The sequence below is a fragment of the Anolis sagrei genome, chromosome 1 (genome assembly GCF_037176765.1).
Source record: "Anolis sagrei isolate rAnoSag1 chromosome 1, rAnoSag1.mat, whole genome shotgun sequence".
Lineage (NCBI taxonomy): Eukaryota > Metazoa > Chordata > Lepidosauria > Squamata > Dactyloidae > Anolis > Anolis sagrei.
The window spans coordinates 293,653,013-293,674,803 of NC_090021.1; the positions used below are offsets into that span (position 1 = coordinate 293,653,013).

General features: G+C 38.5%; 1 protein-coding gene across 2 annotated transcripts in view; it reads right to left on the bottom strand.

The window, feature by feature from the left end:
• CDIN1 (CDAN1 interacting nuclease 1) overlaps positions 1-21,791 on the bottom strand; it is a 144,404-nt gene that overhangs the window by 58,031 nt on the left and 64,582 nt on the right. For both annotated transcript variants that reach the window (XM_060759888.2, XM_060759880.2), the window contains exons 6-9: positions 13,151-13,230; positions 12,770-12,819; positions 4,797-4,864; positions 1,623-1,688 (exon numbers count right to left, since the gene is read on the bottom strand). In XM_060759888.2, the coding sequence (XP_060615871.2) occupies positions 1,623-1,688; positions 4,797-4,864; positions 12,770-12,819; positions 13,151-13,230 (264 nt within the window). The remainder of the gene's footprint in view (positions 1-1,622; positions 1,689-4,796; positions 4,865-12,769; positions 12,820-13,150; positions 13,231-21,791) is intronic.

Here is a 21,791-nt window from a genome sequence, read left to right on the forward strand (position 1 = left end):
CTAACCAGAATATCAAGGCAGAAAATCTGACAATATCTGCTTTGAACTACATTATTTGAGCCCACACTGCCATATATCCTAGTTCAAAGCAGAAAATGTGGGATTTTATTCAGCTGTGTGTAAGGGGCCTCAGTGCTTTGCTCAGGAAAAAGGAGGGAAATTACCTATAGTTGTTTCACCTTTTGAGTCTAACTTAGGTTATTTCAATAGTAGCCTCATCATCAGCTCTTTTTACTACCCCTTCTGCCAAAGAAGAATCTGCAATCCTCTGAATCTATACAGCTATCAGCCTAAAAAATCAGGAAGTGAATGGATTAATCACTCAAAAAATGAACTGAGGTCAACACCTAGTCCACATTCAGGCTTCAGTTACTGAAATGCATCCTGCACAACTGGACAGAAAATGTTTCCAACATCATCATTATTGGAAATACAGTATGTTACCCTGCATCTTAAATTATGAGAATATGTGACTGAAATGAATAAGAAAGTGTAACAATACCAGCAGCACAATTTTCCCCAGAATGTTTCAAGAATCGACCCATAGAATTTGAACTTCTTGGAAGGAACCGAAATGTTTCTTTCTTTTTCTTTTTTTTTTAAAAAGCAAGGAAATAAAAAGGATGTCATAAATGAGCCTGCCCAAAATGTGAGCTCTGCAATGGAACCCTGTTATATACCCTACCACTACATGAATCCAGGTTGGTGGGTTCATGTGACAAGGCTTTGACTACAGGACTACGTTCCAAATGAAGTTAGGTTGGCTTGATCTTATTGAATTTTCTGGCAGGCAGCTAAGGTTGTTCCATATAGCCTTCAAACTTTAAAATCTAGGGATGGTTGCTTTGCCTGTTTTAACTAGCATTGTTTTAAAATGGTTTCTAATGTTCATTATTCTAGCATCAGCAGTCTCATAACTCATGCTATGTCTAGAAAGATTAGCCATCACACGAAGGGTGTTTCTACAGTATGTCAAATTCAACTTGTAATTTGTTATTCAATCATAGTATTAATGAAGGTGGTTACCACACCTTTCTCTGTAGCTGCTCTATAATTTCTTTCCTGTCTCCACCAGGTTAGACCAATGAACAATAATGCTGCTATTATATAGCAGCATAGGAACTTTTAGTAAATGTGACACAGCTGACATCTTTGATCTAATTAACTTTATAGATAACTATTTTGATTCTCATCATGAAATCTACAATTCATACAAATACTTTTTGGGCATGTAACAAAAAGTCTCCAAAACAATGGTTAAACCTTGCCTTGGGGCATAATAGTATCTTACTTTTGCCTTGAATTGATGGAAATAGGATTTCAAAATATTTTTCACAGTCAACTGTTTAGAAATTTAAATAAATCCATATGCTGAGGACATAGATTACTGCAATAGATATTCCAATAGATAAAGGTCTAAGGTCAGTATGAGAGATCACTTCTGACATCTACCTGCATTCAGGCCTCTTCCCATAAATAATTCTTCCCGAAATTAGATCATTACTGTGAATATCTAATACACTATTATGATCATCCTGTGTCTGGCATAATACCCATTAAGAACACAGACGTTTCAGTATAAACAGATTTACCTATAAAAGCTAGAAATCTCATGAACTTACCAACTGGCACTTCTAATATGAAGTCTGGTGTTTTGTCATAACCATTTGCACGTAACTGATCTTCAGCTATATAGAGAAAAATGTTATAAACAATAGTATTATTCTATTAACTAGATAGCAGAATAATTAATTTTCTTTTGAACAGAGGTACAGAATTACTTATGCACTCATAGATATCCTTCTTATGCATGCAATGCTGTGTCAGATTAAATGAACCTTCTTAGCAAACCTGAAACATGAATATAAAAATGCTTCTTTGTCATCTCTGCATTTTTATGTCTTCATTATAAACATCATTAATTCCACCTGTCATACAGTACTTTGTTACTGAAAAATATTCAAAATAAAGAAATATTTTAGCTGATTGAATCGCTTTCAAAGTAGCTGTGAAAAATAACTAGTATAATCACAATGAAGACATGCTGTACTTTTTTCTCAGTTTATATTTTGGGGAATTATAATTAGTATAAAATCTAACCACTGAAAAGTTAAAATAGGGGGAGAAAATTACCTAGGACACTTAGGACTTTATCATACTAATGTCACGTCTCACCACAATTACGTTAGTGTAAGAAATGGATATATACCAATTTTAGAGTGTTGGGTGTCGTATTTGTCTGCATTAGTGCAACTACCCTACCTTGGAAAATGGTAGCCCCATGATGAGTCTTCCGCACTGTCTCCATAACCACCCCACCCTATTCTCTACTGAAAGTGCCTTGTGTGTATATATAAAAATAAATTTTAAAATAAATTTAAAATTCTTTAAAATATTTTATAACTTTAAAAATGTTTTAGCACAATTACAACAATGAAAAATCAGAAATGGGATGCAGGTAGGGAGTAAAATAGCCATGTTGGGAATAAAGACAGGGTGGGAAGAGATGCCACATGACTGCTAGCATTGACAGAAGAAGATGGGGCCTATTACAATGAGATAGGTAATGGGAAGGTAGCAGCTTCAAGACCCCTGACAGTTTTACACATCATTTAAAAGAGGCACTATAAACATGGAGGGAAAGTGATAATTGGATGACCACAACATCAAACATTGGGTGATGGCTACCAGCAGCAGATGTGCTTTGTTTGCTGCAATTCCTGTTTGTCGGCCTCATTTGATAACGTCCTTAGACATTTTTGGCAGGGGGTTGGACTGGATGGCCCATGAGGTCTCTTCCAACCCTATGATTCTATTATTCTATATTCAACATTATGAACATGGAAATGAGCTTGCACCCATTTTTTCTTCTTGACTCACCCTAACAGCTCTCTCAAAATGCTGCACTTCTGAATGGGCTGGCCTATGTATGGTATGGAGTATGAGAGGAAATTGACAAGGTACTTTTATGACCAAGGATCTCTTATATCTCTCTCTCTCAATTTTGGGGATTTCCTCCTTTGTCCTCTGTTCTGACAAAAGTTAGCAGTAATGCTGAATACTAATTACAGTCCTATTAGACTTGACAAGGTGGACACTTCCAGGCCTTTCTGAAACCCTTATAATCATTCTTCCATCCACTATAAAAGACACAGAATACAACAGGAAGCACTGAGAGCCAAGGCAGGCCTCATTTGTGGTGGCGGGGGCATTCTTCAGCTACTGCCTCTCTGGCTGAAGGCATATTGAATGTATGATCATAATATCACAGATTATTTATCATATTTTGGAAATATTTGACAATCAATGGCAATTAAATGCCATCAATTTATTTATTTACTTCATTTCTATCCCGCCTTTCTTGACCTGAGAGGGGACTCAAGGCAACTTACAAATTTGGCAAAAATTCAAGATATCAAATAGCTATTTTCATCACAATCATCTCCTAACAGCCCTGCTCTTAGTGGACACAGAAAAATGTGCCTATAGCTATCAATCATTAAGTATGAAAATATTTTAATTTTTTAAACAGAGACATTTCTACTTGGGGAAACCCTTGCATTTGGATTTAAATATGTGTCACAAGTTTCTTGTTTGTCAAGATTCATTGAGGCAGACAAGACAGTTTAGTGCCACTGAGTCATATTTTGTTGCAAAATTAATACAAAATTAGATTACAAGGATGACATTTTAGGGTACTGTCACCTGAAAAAGTGGGAAAGAAGTTTCCAAGTTTTACCCATCTGTTACATGTAGGCACATTTGTATACATACCAATTTTAGAGTGTTTGGTGTCATACTTGTCTGCATTATTGCAACTACCCTACCTTGGAAATCGGTAGCCCCATGACGAGTCTTCCGCACTGTCTCCATAACCACCCCAAGAAGTAAACAAGCTGGGATAGAGCAAATTTCCCCATATATGTGTTTAATTTTATTTTTTCAAAAATATTTTATTTGTAATTTAAAAGAGCTAGTAACTATTTACAAGAAATGTTCCATCACAATCTTGGTATTCAGCTATGATGGTATATCCTTATTCCTATTTTCACCAACACTCCTGAGGATGTTGTGCATTTTTGGTATTTACATAAAATGAGAAAATAATCTAGACTGAGGTACTCCAATGAAAAAAATTCCTCCTACACGAGAATGAGATGTCAAAATAAAAGTCTTAAAGGATATAAGACATATGCAATATTTTGCTTGGAATGTGGGTTTTTTTTGCGTAACACACAAATCGTATTTTCAGTAATAATAGAGTTTACAGTAATATTAGACACAATATTTCTAATATGATGACCAATATCTTCATGTAGGTTAATACCTAAAAGCATTCTGATTAAAGAGATGATACAAAGTATACTTGTTCAAACGTATGAGGAAATAAACTTTTAAGCAAGTCAGAGAATTCTTTGTGTGCCAATAATTCTTTTTTATACATAAAGCATTATGCAGCTAATATTTCTTATGCTTCCTTCTAAGTCTCCGAAGACCTAGATTATGGCTAATATCTCATGACACCAAAAGTAATACAGCAGCAGATATTAAAGCATTTTTTCCAGCTACTTATTCTATAAAATATTAATTGCTAGCTTGTGCATGTGCAATATGGGGTATTAGATAACTGAATTCGTGCTCAGGTCTAAATCAATAAAAGATAACATGTACTGCATCAATCATTTTTTCACCCCTTTTTACTACTTAATACTGGATATCTGTGGAGGCTTGTTTTGCAAAAAGTTACTGAAATTTCCAGTACTGGGAAACTGGGTTATAATTTTAAAAACCCTTACCTAAAAAAGATATATTTTTCTCCAAAAGCATTTCTTGCAGTAAGACTTCATGCTCATGTCCAATTGCGCTGATTTTTTTCTCCATCAAGGAATGGATAACATACAGGCTTGAAATAAAATTCAGATTTAGAATTGTATAGTACCTTTTGCTTTAAAAAGTGATCTAGGATTGAATAATGAACTGGCATGGCAGAGCTCCCTATAGAACTTTTGTACCATACACAGAGAAAGCAGAATTTGGATGGATAAAAGAAAGTGAATCACACTGAATAAGTTAGATTTCCCATCCCACCTCTTTAGACTAAATGGTTCTTCACCATTTGTCAGTTAACATGTATCCGTTTGGAAATTATTGTGATTCATGAATCAGATGTTGATAACAGAAGTCCAAACAGACTGGGAGGCATTCTTAAGCCTTCGAATCTTAAGATACTGATATGGGAGAATGAGTAGGCTCTCTCTTCTTTCTTTAGATATTTTAATTAGAGATATACTAATATATTCTCCCTTCAGAGAGCAACACAGACCTTCAGTCTTTAATCACACTACATTCATTATCTTACATTATTTGTAAGGCATTATACTTACATAAAGAAGTGAACCTTTATATACTCCATACTTAACACATAGAATGGAATGCCGTCCCCATCAAATGGCCCCTCCTTACTTGCTTTTAATGTTTATGCTTGCAAGCATACAACGAGAAGGAGAAATAGAGATTACAACATTAAATGGAATGGAAAGGAAACAGATTTGATATTCCACTTTAGCTAGTTCCAATGGCTTAAATATTGATTATTTAACTGGTAATTATTTAAGTTACTTGTTTTAACTTGTGTAATGTATTGTTTGTTGTTTATATTTTTACTTTATTTTATACAGGTATTATTGAATGTTTGCCTTTATTATGTTGGAAGCCACCCTGAGTCCCCTAGGAGAGATAGGGCGGGCTACAAATAAAATATTATTAATGAAGTATTATTATTATAGAAGTACATTATTCCTAACATCTCCAGATACGCATACAAGCATATGTAAATAATATCCTCCTCCAATCTGGCTTCGTGTTCTTTTCTGTGACACAACATTCTTAGGATCCATCTACATGGGACAAATGAGTCAGAGCAAGGTGGATTCCATGGCATTCACATGACACATGAGGTCTATTTGCCCTAACATCCACCAAGGTCACTTAATGTGTGGCCTAGTCCCATGTAAAAGAAAACCCATGGGACATTCCAGGACTTCCCTGAACACCCATCAAGGCCACTCCAGAGCTTTCCCAGTTTGTGATGGTGTGAACAACTAAGGCTGCTTCCTATTCAGAAACGGCTGTGACTGCCATCCAGTCATCCTGTTTTCCATGGGCTTGGGGGGGAGGGGTCATCATCAGGTTAGCAGTGAAACTGGTGGCCATCACTGACACTAGCCAGAGTTATGATCAGAGAAGGGAGGGGGAAAGGGAGGGAATTATTCCTCCTTTCCCTAGTCTCCTCTTTTTCTTTACTCCAGTCAGCCTCACTGAATGTGACGAGAAGGACCACCAGGAGTTTCACACACAGCAATCATCTGTAAGCCAAGGATGAGAGGCAGAAGGGAAGGGTGGTGGTTCAGTAGTGCTGAACCAGGTTCAGTGTGAGTGGGCCGTGTGCATTCATAAGTGGACAGCTTGGTGTAACACGATGCAGAAACCTGCCAGCTGCAGAGTCAGTTCAGTAGCTGGCAGTGCAGACTTCCATGGTGCTGAACTGGAGTACCCCACTCAAATCAATCAAAAAATCTACAAGGTAATGGGGAAGGAGCAAGAGTAAAACAGGATGACATCATATGAATATCATCCTTTGATGCTGAATCTAATCATGACATAATCATGACCAGGACAATTTGGAAAGTGAAGAGGCAGTGCTGAGCGACTAACTTAAATTTTACTTTGTTTAGAAAACAAAGCATTGAAACTGCTATTTTAGGGTGGTTTGGCAGACACATGGTTTTGAATATGCATTCATATTCTTTCTGATTTGGACATGTTAACTTCTAAATGAGGAACTGTTCATAATCTTAATCATGGATTAGGATTAGTAGCTATAACCAACAAGAAGTAAACAATTTTAGGCTTACATGCTCTTTCCTCCTATGTAGGCAAGAAGAGGTACTGATTTCATATAAAATCAAGGAACTATGATTTATTCCAACTAATTAAGAAACCAGAATATCAAACTAGGGATTGCCAGGAATAATTCATAGTCATCTTCTAAACTATGCTCTAGAAAATCCCCTTATTTTGATTGTACAGATAAACAGTCAGTGATTATTTCAAGTAACACAGCTGTATTGATTTTTGTTAGTATGATATTTACTGTCATGTTAGCAGAAACAACTACAATTATACATTTGCACATGAACACATGATGCACAGAGAAGAAGCTGAATCACTTGTATTTTTAAAGATTAGAAAAAAATACATCAGCTTCAAATCTCTCACCTCTGCATTTTGTAAAAACATTTCTATTACTTAACAAATAGCAGTACAGTCACATTGTTCTCCTTTCAGCAAAAATAGAATGCCTGAATATAAAGCAACAGGCATCTCTTTATAGATTAGTTAAAGTAAGAGATAAAATCAAGTTGCTTGATACTTTAAGATAGATAATGTACACCCCCTCAGCATACCCACACCATAACTGTTTTGTTATAGAAATATATAAGCTTTAACATATATTAATAGGAGAATATAGTAAGGTGAAACAATATGAATCTCTTTATTTCTGAATTTCAATTAGAAATTATTTTCATTATGAAAATTACATAACACAAACCTTCTGCTGCCATCCTTTTTCTTTTTTGAAAGCCAGAAAAAATATTTTTGTGAAAAAAAATGTTTTCAAGTTATATATTTACTTTTTATGAATCTAAATAAGTTTAACGCTGAATCAATTTATTGTTACCATTATCGGTCTTTAACTTTCTATAACTGGAATAGTTTAAAAACATCCTAACTAGAACTGTTAAAACCGCAATAGAAATCATGCACTACAGCAAATTCTATTATAATGACAGAGGCCAATGAAGAAAATGAATGATGGCAAAACTAGAAGACAAATTCTGCAAACAAAATTTATAATGCACCATAAGCAGAAACACTTAGACTTAGTCTACAGTAATACCTGTTATTGATGTATGGCACTGACCATGGAGCAAAACTTGTAAATAACCTCACAAGCCATTTTCTACTCATGCTATCTAGCAGCCTAGTTTCCCGTAAGCATCTGAACTATTACTGAAAAATAGCCTCCTGGCATTTACAAAGAGGTTGACTTCATACTTTAGCCCATGCATATATAATTTGATAGTTGTATTTAAAATCAATACATGATTCTTAGAAGACATTATGCTTTTAAATCCTTAACTTTAAATGGATTTTAAGCTAATTTGTGTGCTTTAAAATTAACAACACTCAGCTACCTTTATGTTCAAATAATACATTCCGAAGCAGGGAAAATCTAACTACCTATAGATGACACTTTAAAAATGGCTAGACAAGAATCTGATTTGGACTTTGCAAGATTTTGAGGCTCTTTTTTAGGCTGTAGGACAGGCATGGACATGGGCTGTACCCCCAGGCTGAGAGGAGAGTGGGGAGCAAAGACAGGCCACTTTGGAGCTCTCTCTCTCTGAAATGGCCTGTCCTTCCCCAGGCTGAGAGGAAGAGAAGGGGACAAGCTGCTCTTTCTCGGCCATTGCCTGTTGTTCCCCTGGCAGGTGATGGCTGAGAGTGCCCCAGACCACTCTCAGCCGCTGCCTGCCTTCCTGGGGCCATCCTACCAGCATAAGGACAGGGCCGCTAACCCCATTCCTATAGGGGGGGGGGAGGCACACAGCAGCTGAGAGCACTCAGGATAGTTTCCAGCCACCGCGTGCCGTCCTCTCCCATCCTTCTGGTATAAGGATTTGATGGGCTGCTGCATCCTTATGCCTAAAGGAAAGGGAAAATAAGGAGGGCAGGGCATAAGCACTCAGAGGCCCATGTCCGGCCCGCAGGCCTTAGTTTGCTCATGTCTGCTCTAGGAAGAGAAGGATGTTTGCCAGGTCATCTGATTTTTTGGAGAATGGTCCAGACTGCACTGTGATTCACTGTGTCAAATGCCTTTGCAGGGTCAATGAGTGCAATGAACAGAGGTTGATTTTGTTCCCTCCATTTTTTTTGAGCTGTTGTGCAGTGAAGATGACTGAGTCGCCTAAGGACTGAGAAGGATGGTATACAAATATAGTAAATAAATACTTTATATACTCGAGTATAAGCCTAGTTTTTCAGCCCCTTTTTTAGGCTGAAAAAGCTCCCCTCGGCTTATACTCGAGTCAAGATTATTTATTATTTTACTGTTATTAGTATTATTTTATTACATTTATTATTTTACTCTATTATTATTATATTTACATTATTTTGCTCTATTATTATTCTATTTATTATATTGCTCTATTATTATTATTATTATTATTATTATTATTACATTTACAGTATTTTACCCTATTATTGTTATTGCATTTATTATTTTAATCTATTATTGTTATTAATATTATTACATTTACAGTATTTTACCCTATTATTAATACATTTATTGTTTTACTCTATTATTACTGTTTTTATTGCATTTTCCTTATTTTACTCTATTATTTTTATTATATTTATTATTTTAATAATAAGTACATTTACATTGAAGGAGGTTAGAAAAATGGTTTAATAAGAGTTGGACAGTCTTATCTTAAATTACAGTTTTATGTAAATATTCAGAAACATTTAGCCTATTGATGCCTCAATTAATGTAATTTTATGGGTATCTATTTTTATTTTGAAATTGACCCATAGTGGATGCATTTCCCACCCTCGGCTTATACTCGAGTCAATACATTTTCCCAGTTTTTTGTGATAAAATTAGGTGCCTCAGCTTATATTCGAGTCGGCTTATACTCGAGTATATACGGTAAATAAATTTACTCTTCCTCTGGAGGGGTGGAGGCTATTCTGGAATTCTAGGATGATATCTTCTGAGATATGTAGAAGGCCATTTGTAAGGATTCTTGCGAGGATTTTTCCAGTGGAGTTTAGAACAGAGATACCTCGATAGTTTCCTTAGCCTGTTCTCCCTTTTTGGAAAGGGTGATGGTGGTGGCATCTTTGAAGTCTGCTGGGATTTTCTCGGTTGCTCACTTTTTCAATTAGCTGGTGGAGTTGCTTTTTTTTTTTTTTTGGTCGTGTCAGGAGTGACTCCTGGTGTGAGAGAATTGGCCGTCTGCAAGGACGTTGCCCAGGGGACACCTGGATGATTTGATGTTTTTATTATCCTTGTGGGAGGCTTCTCTCATGTCCCCGCATGAGGAGCTGGAGCTGATAGAGGGAGCTCATCTGCCTCTCCCCGGATTTGAACTTGCGACCTGTCAGTCTTCAGTCCTGCCGGCACAGGAGCTTAACCCACTGCGCCAACGGGGGCTCCATGGTGGAGTTGCTGTGTCATCCTTTTTCTTAGCAGCACAGCTGATGCCTCTGCCATATTTGGATCTCATTATCATTTTCATCAAATCAGTCTTAATGTTTATTAGTTTTGTATTCAATGGTTTCTTCACAGTCTGTGATGATGAAGGTCTTCAGTTTCTTCCAATGTTCTTCAGCATTTTCAAGGTGTTCTATGGGTAGATGATCCTTGAGTGTTGTTTGGAGAAGGGCTCATTTGGAGGGCTCTTGAAGGGCTTGGGTGTTCATTTTATACCTTATGTTTCTTCTTTGGAGTCTGCAAAGTTTCCCTTGCAATAATAGCAGTTTTGTGTTCAAGACATTCACTGTCTGTGCTGTCCAACAGTGTCCAAACATTCCACGTTCCAAAGTTCAATTTTCTTTTTTGGCCACAGGTTGGTTACCCCTCTGGATGGGGCAGTCTAATCAGGGGAGAGAGAGGCAGACTACATTTAGGGCACCTTTTCTAGCCCTCTCTCCATATGGGGTGAGCAGAGGGATCCTAAAAAGGGCTGCTCAGTCGTGGATACAACTGCCGGACTACTTAAGAGCCTTGGACCTTGAGGTAGAACGACTGAATTCATATCCACCACCCATGTGACTAGGGGCTTCCAGATTTCACAGTCTTGCACCCATCAGTCACCACTCAGTGATCGCCATGGGACTTTTGTTGGTTTTGTTTTTTTTTTTCCCAGAAGATGCCTGTGCGTTTTTTTAAAATGTGTGGTCAGTGCACAGCCGATCAACAGTCTTCACAGAATGAGGGTCCCATCCAGTGGCATGGTTAGTATGACGATGGTGGCTTCCCATCTGTTGGAGCCTTCTTCCACCTTCACAGCTGTTGTAACATGTACCAAGTCATCTTCCGCTGCTGAAGTCTTCGGGTCTTTGGGTTGTGCTTAGTCTGGATCCTCTCCTGTGGCCCCTCCTGGGAGTACCTGACACTGATGGTTATTCCCACAGGTTCACTGGAACATGCAAGCCCCCTTACAAGACTGATAAGACTAAATTCACTGTGATAGTTTTCGTCAAAATTGGTGAGCCCAACTCATTGGATCAATGGAATATATGTTAGCATTGAGTTCCCAATGATTAAATGGTTAACTTCAGTTGGGACTAACCATTCAATTTAATATATCTGCTTTCTTTTGTATTGTAAACTGCTTGGATCTTTTGGGAAAGTGGTTGCATCAATTCATTCATAAACACAGAACTTGAATGAAGATCTCACTAAGGGCTATAGAAGGACATGGAAGAATAAGGGGGAGGTGGGAAGAAATTAAATTTTAAATAGTTGTTTCACCCCATACAGTCAGGAACATGTGCATTATACATTTTTAAAAAATCAAGACCTTTTTCATGCTGTGATTCAGGAAACTTCTTTAAAATTCCACTTTCATTTGTGTTTACAAATAATTTGATTTGGTTTTTTGCAGTGCTTGAACCCAATAAAGGGAGACACATCAAGTTAATCAACTCAGTAAATGTGTTTGAAAACATATTTTTCATTTACAGATGTACGAACTGAATAAAGAGATTAGTTTCTTGTTGTACTGATGCTACAAATGAATGATAGGTTAAAACTCTTTACAAACATTATTACCAAATATTGATCTTTGATCTATTGGAAGCACAAGATTTTCTAAGAACTTGCAGGGAAAACAATCTGTGACAATTTTAACACCAGAGGTGGATCTGGGCAAGGCTACAGAGCTTTGGCCCATTAGGTGTTACTAAATACCCAGTTCCTACAATTTGCAGCCAGTCTGTTCAGTGGCAAGGCATGATAGGAGTGGTAATTCATCAATATCGGGAGGGCCAAAGATCCCTTAACTCTGCTCTTAACCATAACAGATGTTCCAGCTTATGGATCTGAACAGAATTACAGGTTTTCTGTCTACTGAATAATTCCATTCACTATCATAAATCAAGTTCTGCGCAGAACCCTAAGTCTGAAACATTTAACAGCTCACATGATTATAAAATTCTTGGCACTTCTCTGTTTTTACTTGCTGGCTCGAACCGTATTCCTTGAAGACAGATACAAGAGTAGAGTATTGGTAAGTCAGACACAGTTTAAGATTTTGAATCAGAATTTCAAATACGCTTTATCCAATGGAAAATGCAAAGCAGCTGAGAATTCTTATAAAACAGTGTACATTATGACAGCTAATAATTTGATACAAGATTGTGTATTTCATGTAACGAACAGCAAAAGGTTTCCATCTAAGCACAGGAAATACATAGCTAGTGAACTGACAACTTTCATATGGTGTATCTGATGTTAGTTAAATAGTATAAGAGACAGTGCCTGCAGTGACCCCTTGTAGTTGATTGAATGTAAAATAGAGGAGTATGATATGTGTTTCCTGAAGCAGAACTTTATGTCAGGTTGAAGCTAGACACGTCTCCTCCACAGAGTCTAAGCTCATCAACTGTGCACCTAAAATTTTATGAGAAAGGATACTGTTTGATGCAGTCCACCAGTGGTCCATAACAATAGTCATTCACAGTACACTGCAGACAAATAAGAAAAGTAGTACAGTTATGGGTGATGACAGAACTATCATAGTTAAACAGAATTCTAAAAACAATACATTTTAAGAAGAGCTATCAAAAGCTTTTTAGAGGTAATCACAGAAAACAAAAAAATACATATTTTAAAAGACTGCATAAAAATAAAGCTTTAAAAATGAAATGCTCTCTTCACAATATTACATTGCCATTTATGCATTGCCTGACCTCAGTGATAGATTATGATGACAGTAATTAAATGAGGTTTAAAATCTTTTACACTGCTAGGCAGATAACAGCATTGCTACTGAAAAAGGATGACTGTGATGAATACCTGATAGACCTGGTTGGCTAAGACTCCATCTGGAATCTGAGAAGGGTCCCGCAACATACTGTTTATAAGAGTTTTGGAAGCTGTGGAAGAAGAGGAAGATATTGTAAGTGTTGCTGTAAACATGTCACTAACCAGCTGTCAAGGAAAAAAAAGAATAAGACATGCTTTAGAGGGGATGAAGATAGCTCCCCCCCCCCCATATCAATATCTCTGATTACACAATTGGAACCAGAAATATTTCTCACAATTAATTCTGTATGTTATAAATAGGAAAGTTTAATTCAGTGGCTAGAATCCATGGATGAATTATTTTTAAGAGGAGCTGAACACTACAAAATATAAGGAAATAGAACATTAACCGCAGCCTCCAACACATATTCCACAATGGCATTTTTTACACTACTCATTTGAGAAATCTCCAATCTTTAAAGAGTAACTTTGAGGGGAAGAGGGAACAGGAAGCACAAAAGGTTTCATGTTCTTCCCTTAATGTCAAACACCGAACAAAATAAATAGTAATAGCACCCAAATACATTCCATCTTCAAAACTTCCAAACTTCTCCCCTATACACAAAAATAGGTCAAGAATATACACATAAATCCTTTATAATGCTCTCAAACTAAGAGCAAACTCCTAATTTACCATGATGGTTGAGAATTAGCTGAATCTGTGTTGAATTCAAATCCCGCTCAGCTTAGAAATGCTGGCAATTATTCAGGACTACCCTGCTCCTGGCCTAACTTTGTACCAGGAGCGAATTTGGCTTTACCATAACTCCTACCTTGCTCCACCACCATTTTGGTTACTCTGTCATGAGGGCAATTCATCTAACACAAAACAAATGGACACTTGCAGTTTATTCCAGAACTTTACATCTTTACATTTATCTATAACATGCTCCCCCACCAAAGTAAATCGATCTATATAATTAAAAATGTAATGTTCGTTTGTGGGATTAACAGAACTCAAAACCCACTGGGTGGATGGACACCATATTTGGACACAATACACCTAACAACTTAATGTATGTCCTTCACTCAGCAAAACACTGAAAAACACAGCAGAAGGGAGTTAAAAAGCCCCCAAAAGCTAAATGATGAAAATCTAAATGACAATACAGAAAAAAGGAAGAAAGAGGGAGGGAAGGGGAGAATAAAGAAAGAAAGAAAAGAAAAGAAAGAGGGAGGGAAAGAAAGAAGGAAAGGGAGAAGGAAGAAGGAAAAGAAAGAGAGAAGGAAGGAAAGAGGTAGAGAAGGAAGAAAGGAGAGAAAGAGGGAGGGAAAGAAAAAGGGAGAAGGAAAGTTAGAGAAGGAAGGAAAGAGAGAAGGAAAGAAAAAAGGGAAAGAAGGAAGGAAAGATGGAGCGAAGGAAGGGGGAAGATGTAGAGAAAGAGGGAGGGAAGGAAAGAAGGAAAGAGAGAAGGAAGAAAAGAGAGAAAGCAGAAGAGAAAGAAAAAGGGGGAAGGAAGGAAAGAGATAGAGAAGGAAGGAAGAAGAGAAGGAAAGATGGAAAGGAAGGAAGGAAAGAGGGAGTGAAGGAAGGAGGGAAAGAAGGAGAGAAAGAGGGGAGGTTGGCCACAGCAATGTGTGGTGGGTACAACTAGTAACAATAATAAATCAATGTATTGTCGAAGGCTTTCATGGCCGGAATCACTCAGTTCTTGTGGGTTTTTTCGGGCTATATGGCCATGTTCTAGAGGCATTTCTCCTGACGTTTCGCCTGCATCTATGGCAAGCATCCTCAGAGGGTCTGTTGCAATTAGTACAATGGGTTTATATATCTGTGGAATGGTTGGGGTGGGGCAAGGAGCTCTTCCCTGCTGCAGTTAGGTGTGAATGTTAGCTAATCACCTTCATTAGCATTTGAAGGCCTGCCTGAGTCTGGGAAAATCTGTTGCTGGGAGTTGTTAATCTGTGCCTGGTTTCTTCCTCTCTGATGTTTAGCTGTTAAAATTTTAGAGTTTTTTAAAACTGGTAGCCAGATTTTGTTCATTTTCATGGTCTCTTCCTTTCTGTTGAAATTGTCCACATGCTTGTGGATTTCAATGGCTTCTCTGTGTAGTCTGACATGGTGGTTGTTGGTGTAGTCCAGCATTTCTGTGTTCTCAAATAATATGCTGTGTCCAGGCTGGTTCATCAGGTGCTCTGCTATGGCTGACTTCTCTGGTTGAAGTAGTCTGCAGTGCCTTTCATGTTCCTTGATGCGTGTCTGGGCGCTGCGTTTGGTGGTCCCTATGTAGACTTGTCCACAGCTGCATGGTATACGGTAGACTCCTGCAGAGGTGAGAGGATCCCTCTTGTCCTTTGCTGAACGTAGCATTTGTTGGATTTTTTTGGTGGGTTTGTAGATTGTTTGTATGTTGTGTTTCCTCATCAGCTTCCCTATGCGGTCAGTGGTTCCCTTGATGTATGGCAGGAACACTTTTCCTCTGGGTGGATCTTCATCTTTACTCTCGTGGTTTGTTCTTGGTCTTGCAGCTCTTCTGATGTCTGAGGTGGAGTATCCATTGGCCTGGAGAGCCCAGTTGAGGTGGTTCAGTTCATCTTGGAGGAGGTGGGGTTCGCAGCGCCCAGACACGCATCAAGGAACATGAAAGGCACTGCAGACTACTTCAACCAGAGAAGTCAGCCATAGCAGAGCACCTGATGAACCAGCCTGGACACAGCATATTATTTGAGAACACAGAAATGCTGGACTACACCAACAACCACCATGTCAGACTACACAGAGAAGCCATTGAAATCCACAAGCATGTGGACAATTTCAACAGAAAGGAAGAGACCATGAAAATGAACAAAATCTGGCTACCAGTTTTAAAAAACTCTAAAATTTTAACAGCTAAACATCAGAGAGGAAGAAACCAGGCACAGATTAACAACTCCCAGCAACAGATTTTCCCAGACTCAGGCAGGCCTTCAAATGCTAATGAAGGTGATTAGCTAACATTCACACCTAACTGCAGCAGGGAAGAGCTCCTTGCCCCACCCCAACCATTCCACAGATATATAAACCCATTGTACTAATTGCAACAGACCCTCTGAGGATGCTTGCCATAGATGCAGGCGAAACGTCAGGAGAAATGCCTCTAGAACATGGCCATATAGCCCGAAAAAACCCACAAGAACTGAATAATAAATCAGTAACAAAATAACCCAGTACATGGTAGGACAAGACTAGAAATGAAAATAAGTATATTCCTTTATTCAATTTACCAGCATAATCCTGGAAACCAGAAGCCAGACTTTAAAAATATCCACTGAGGCAGATTAAATCCCCCTCTCGTCTAAATATTTTTGGGTATTTTCTGATCCCAATGAGGATTTTGATCTAGTGCAGACATAAAAACTCCACGTGTCCATAGGAGTTTGTGAGCAAAGAATTGTGGTTTTTCTACAATACCCAAATCTCCTGAGACTGAAAACATATGTTCACATGAGGTGAAAGACTTATTTGAATAGCTATCTGTTCTCTTTGTTTGCAAAAATGTAACGCAAAGGATTTGTTCAGACTATTTGTGTCCAAGTTGTTTTTATCTGTATCCCTGTAAACAGCATGTGCTTGAACTTCAGGGACGTTGTTCATAACTCTTTTCATTGCCACTTTAAAATGCCTACTTTGAAGATCTAGTTATGTGTGCGTTCTGCAACAAAATGTTACTCTTAAGGATTAAAATGTCCCATCTTCCTGGGCAAGGACTAAGAAAGGTTTTTAAAAGATGTGATGTAGTGGGGGTGGGAGTACAGGTTATTACTCCAATAGTGGTTGCCCAAGCAGTAGGGGATAAATTATCAGTAGTATTGCAAAACTCTGCCTAATGAAATCATCACGAGTTGCAGAATTGCTTGTGCACATAGAATCAAGGTTAATCGTGTATCACTTGGATAAGATGGAAAAAAAAGTGTTTCTGTAAACAGCAGCTTTTTATTAGCCAAAGGAGATCATTACATAAAAGCATTCTAGAGATTCTGGGAAGATTAGAAAACACTAACAACACCAACAACAAACACCTGTCTTCAGGGAATTAAAGGGGATATCACAGTTGTGGGAAAAATAGCGAATAACATTCCACATTCTCTTGTTACCTTAGTAAATTTCATAAAATGACTCATGAAGGGAGTCTTTTTCAGTTGTTTGTCTTCAATCCTGCTGTCGCCTGGGATTGCACCACCGACGATTCATACTTGGTTTTTTAACACAATCGTGAGGTCAGGAATATTGTGCTCCAAAACTCTGTCAGTCTGAATTCGGAAGTCCCAGAGTAGTTTAATGTGTTCATTTTCTGTAACTTTTTCAGGCTTGTGTGATCCCACCAGTTCTTACTCACAGGCAAATGGTATTTGTGGCACAAGTTCCAATGAATCATTTGAGCCATGGCATTATGCCTCTGCTTGTAGTCTGTCTGTGCAATCTTCTTGCAATAGCTATTATTATTATTATTATTATTATTATTATTATTATTATTAACACAAGATGAGTCCACAGCAGACACTCTGCATAATGCATGCAGATCCCAGTAAGTGGCCTTTTGCGGCTGGCGGATGGTATTTTTATCAGTGGCAATTGTGTTTAAGTGCAGGCCAAGGTCTTAGGCACTGCACCCAGTGTGCCAATCACCACTGGGACCACCTTGACTGGCTTGTGCAAGAGCCTTTGCAGTTCGATCTTTAAATCCTCATATTGTGTCAGCTTTTCCAGTTGTTTCTCTTCAATCCTGCTGTCACCTGGGATTACAACATTGACAATCCATATTTTGTTTTTTAACACGATCGTGAGGTCAGGAGTATTGTGCTCCAAAACTGTCAGTCTGAATTCAGAAGTCCCAGAGTAGCTTGACATGTTCATTCTCTTTAACTTTTTCCAGCTTGTGATCCCACCAGTTCTTTGTTGCAGGCAGATGGTATCTGTGGCACAAGTACCAATGAATCATCTGAGCAACATTGTTATGCCTCTGCTTGTAGTCTGTCTGTGCGATGTTCTTGCAGCAGCTGAGGATGTGATCTATTGTTATTGTGTGCTTTCAAATTATTTTTGACAAATCTATCACAGAGTTTTCTAGGCAAGGTAAGTTCTGCTGTGGATTTGCATTGCCTTCTGAGAGTGTGACTCGTCAAAGGTTACCTAATGGGTTTCATAGAATCATAGAATCATAGAATCAAAGAGTTGGAAGAGACCTCATGGGCCATCCAGTCCAACCCCCTGCCAAGAAGCAGGAATATTGCATTCAAATCACCCCTGACAAATGGCCATCCAGCCTCTGTTTAAAAGCTTCCAAAGAAGGAGCCTCCACCACACTCCGGGGCAGAGAGTTCCACTGCTGAACGGCTCTCACAGTCAGGAAGTTCTTCCTAATGTTCAGATGGAATCTCCTCTCTTGTAGTTTGAAGCCATTGTTCCGCGTCCTAGTCTCCAAGGAAGCAGAAAACAAGCTTGCTCCCTCCTCCCTGTGGCTTCCTCTCACATATTTATACATGGCTATCATATCTCCTCTCAGCCTTCTCTTCTTCAGGCTAAACATGCCCAGTTCCCTAAGCCGCTCCTCATAGGGCTTGTTCTCCAGACCCTTGATCATTTTAGTCGCCCTCCTCTGGACACATTCCAGCTTGTCAATATCTCTCTTGAATTGTGGCGCCCAGAATTGGACACAATATTCCAGGTGTGGTCTAACCAAAGCAGAATAGAGGGGTAGCATTACTTCCTTAGATCTAGACACTATGCTCCTATTGATGCAGGCCAAAATCCCATTGGCTTTTTTTGCTGCCACGTCACATTGTTGGCTCATGTTTAACTTGTTGTCCACGAGGACTCCAAGATCTTTTTCACACGTACTGCTCTCGAGCCAGGCGTCACCCATTCTGTATCTTTGCATTTCGTTTTTTCTGCCAAAGTGGAGTATCTTGCATTTGTCGCTGTTGAACTTCATTTTGTTAGTTTTGGCCCATCTCTCTAATCTGTCAAGATCGTTTTGAATTCTGCTCCTGTCCTCTGGACTATTGGCTATCCCTCCCAATTTGGTGTCGTCTGCAAACTTGATGATCATGCCTTCTAGCCCTTCATCTAAGTCATTAATAAAGATGTTGAACAGGACCGGGCCCAGGACGGAACCCTGCGGCACTCCACTTGTCACTTCTTTCCATGGCAGAGTGGGAGTTTGAACCATGGTGTCCCAGAATCCTAGTCCAATACTCAAACCACTACACTATGCTGGCTCTCTTCTACATACCAGTGATACGTCACCCAAAATAGAATGCCTGCAGAGTTCCTCTCAGGAATTTTTGTAATATGATTACTATTGGGATAGAAATAATTACACTCTCCACATTCATGGAAATCACAACCGGAGGCATAAAAGATGACAATAAGGCAGGAGTTATAGTTAGCTTTTCTTAATATTAGAATGAAGTTTGGAAAAACGTGGCTAAAATCACCAGTTTTCTGTGGTGACTATGCCTGCTCCAGGTGTATGGCTTACATGTTCTGTTACTAGAATGTAGGACTACACAATTTGCAAGGTGCATATGGATATTGGCTGCAGCTTTTGTGAACTCATCCACTGTGATCTAGTGCTCCTTCTACACTGCCATATAATCCAGAATATCAAGGCAGATAATCCACATTATCTGCTTTAAACTGGTTTATAGATAATCCAGTTCAAATCAGATAATCTGGATTTTATACAGCTGTGTAGGAGAGGCCTAGGCCCCTTCCATACTGCCCCTATATCCCAGGATCTGATCCCAGATTATCTGTTTATTCTAAATTATCTAGCAGTGTAGACTCAAACAATCCAGTTTAAAGCAGATAATCTGGGATCAGATCCTGGGATATAGGGGCAGAAGGGGCCTACGTGATCAGCTTGAAACGTGTTCTCAGATCCCCACATAGTTGACACATTGTTTGTTGTTTATTCATTCAGTTGCCTCCAATTCTTCGTGACCTCATGGATGAGCCCACGCCAGAGCTCCCCGTCGGCTGTGGCCATCCCCAGTTCCTTCAAAGTCAAGCCAGTTATTTCAAGGATACCACCCACCCATCTTTCCCTTAGTTTGCCCCTCTTCCTTTTTCCTTCCATTTTCCCCAGTATCATTGTCTTCTCCAAGCTTTCCTGTCTTCTCATTACATGGCAAAATCTTTGCCTCTAATATCCTTCCCTCCAGTGAGCAGTTGGGCTTTATTTCCTGGAGCATGGACTGGTCTTCTTGAGGTCCAAGGCACTCTCAGAATTTTCTTTCAATACCATAGTTCAAAAGTGTTTATCTTTCTTTGCTCAGCCTTCTTTATGGTCCAGCTCTCACATCCATAGGTTACTATGGGGAATACCATTGCTTTAACTATGCAGATCTTCGTTGCCAGTGTGTTGTCTCTACTCTACTATTAGTAATTGCTCTCCTTCCAAGAAGTAAACACAGAAGTTGACACATTACTTGAGTATATTATCTATTGGAACCACCAAACTAAGCATGTCTGGAGACCTGTACTACAGTCCACCTTGGTCTACACTGTGCCAGGATGTTCAACTTTACTAGATTATAAACAGTCTGTCTTAATTTTTTGGAGATGTTTGTACATTAGGAAAAGTCTCCCTCCACTCCCTGATTTTTCAAATTATATAAATATTTTCTGAAGATGTAGCAGAAAATGAACTCTACACAGATTTTATACTAGTACAGTACTTCTAGTTGTGTTACGAATTTTAACCCAAGACACATCTGGAGAAAGGTGGCTGGGATAGCTGTCAATGCCCACATGGACATTAAGGGTGTTCTGGGCAAGGGCATCCGATGTCCGCACTCTGTCTTGGGAAGAAAGGCCTGGTCTTCAGAGGAGATTGTGCTAACTTCAGTTTATTAGACTGATATATGGTTTCTCTCTGTTAATGACAGGTTTACTACAAAGAGTTTTGAAGACCTCCATCAAATGCCAGTGTTGAGACATAGAATCCAATAATTCTAGGAGGAAACTATTTTGGTAACATCACTTAAACAGTAGGTAGGGCAAAATATATAATCTACCAGTTACAACTTTTCTATCTTTTTTTTCCCAAAAAAAGTTGGTATGAATGTTTCTTTGATGGTGCCTTGAAGGTAAAATAACCTAAAACAGAATACTGCCCTCCAAAATTAATCCCAAATCACTGAATCACATGAAAAAAATGCATTAGGAAGATGACGAGGCTGAGAAAGTTATTTACAGCATTGGCTCATATATTTATCTGATATTGCATGCCTTTAAGTTGTTTACAACTTGTGGCAATCTAAGGTGAATCTATCATGGGGTTTCCTTGGCAATATTTGTTCATAGATGGTTTGCCAATGCCTTCCTTTGAAGCTGATAGAGCATTATTTTGGAAGCTGAAGTACAAAACATTTGTAAGGCCAAAGTTTCAGTATACTGCCCTAAAGAAAGTCACAAGACACTCCATTTCATATAGATTCCAAAATAGTACTACCATCATTCAAAATATAATAGTGGCCCAAATAAAAATGCCTTGCAAACAAGTGCTGCCATTATTTTGCAATTCAGAGAAAAATATTATAACACAATTGTATTTTTGGGGAAATGTAGCAAAGGATTGTGTAAAAACACTCATACAAGTAAATGTATATAGGACTGTGTGTATGCATGCAAAAGCTATATAATGCT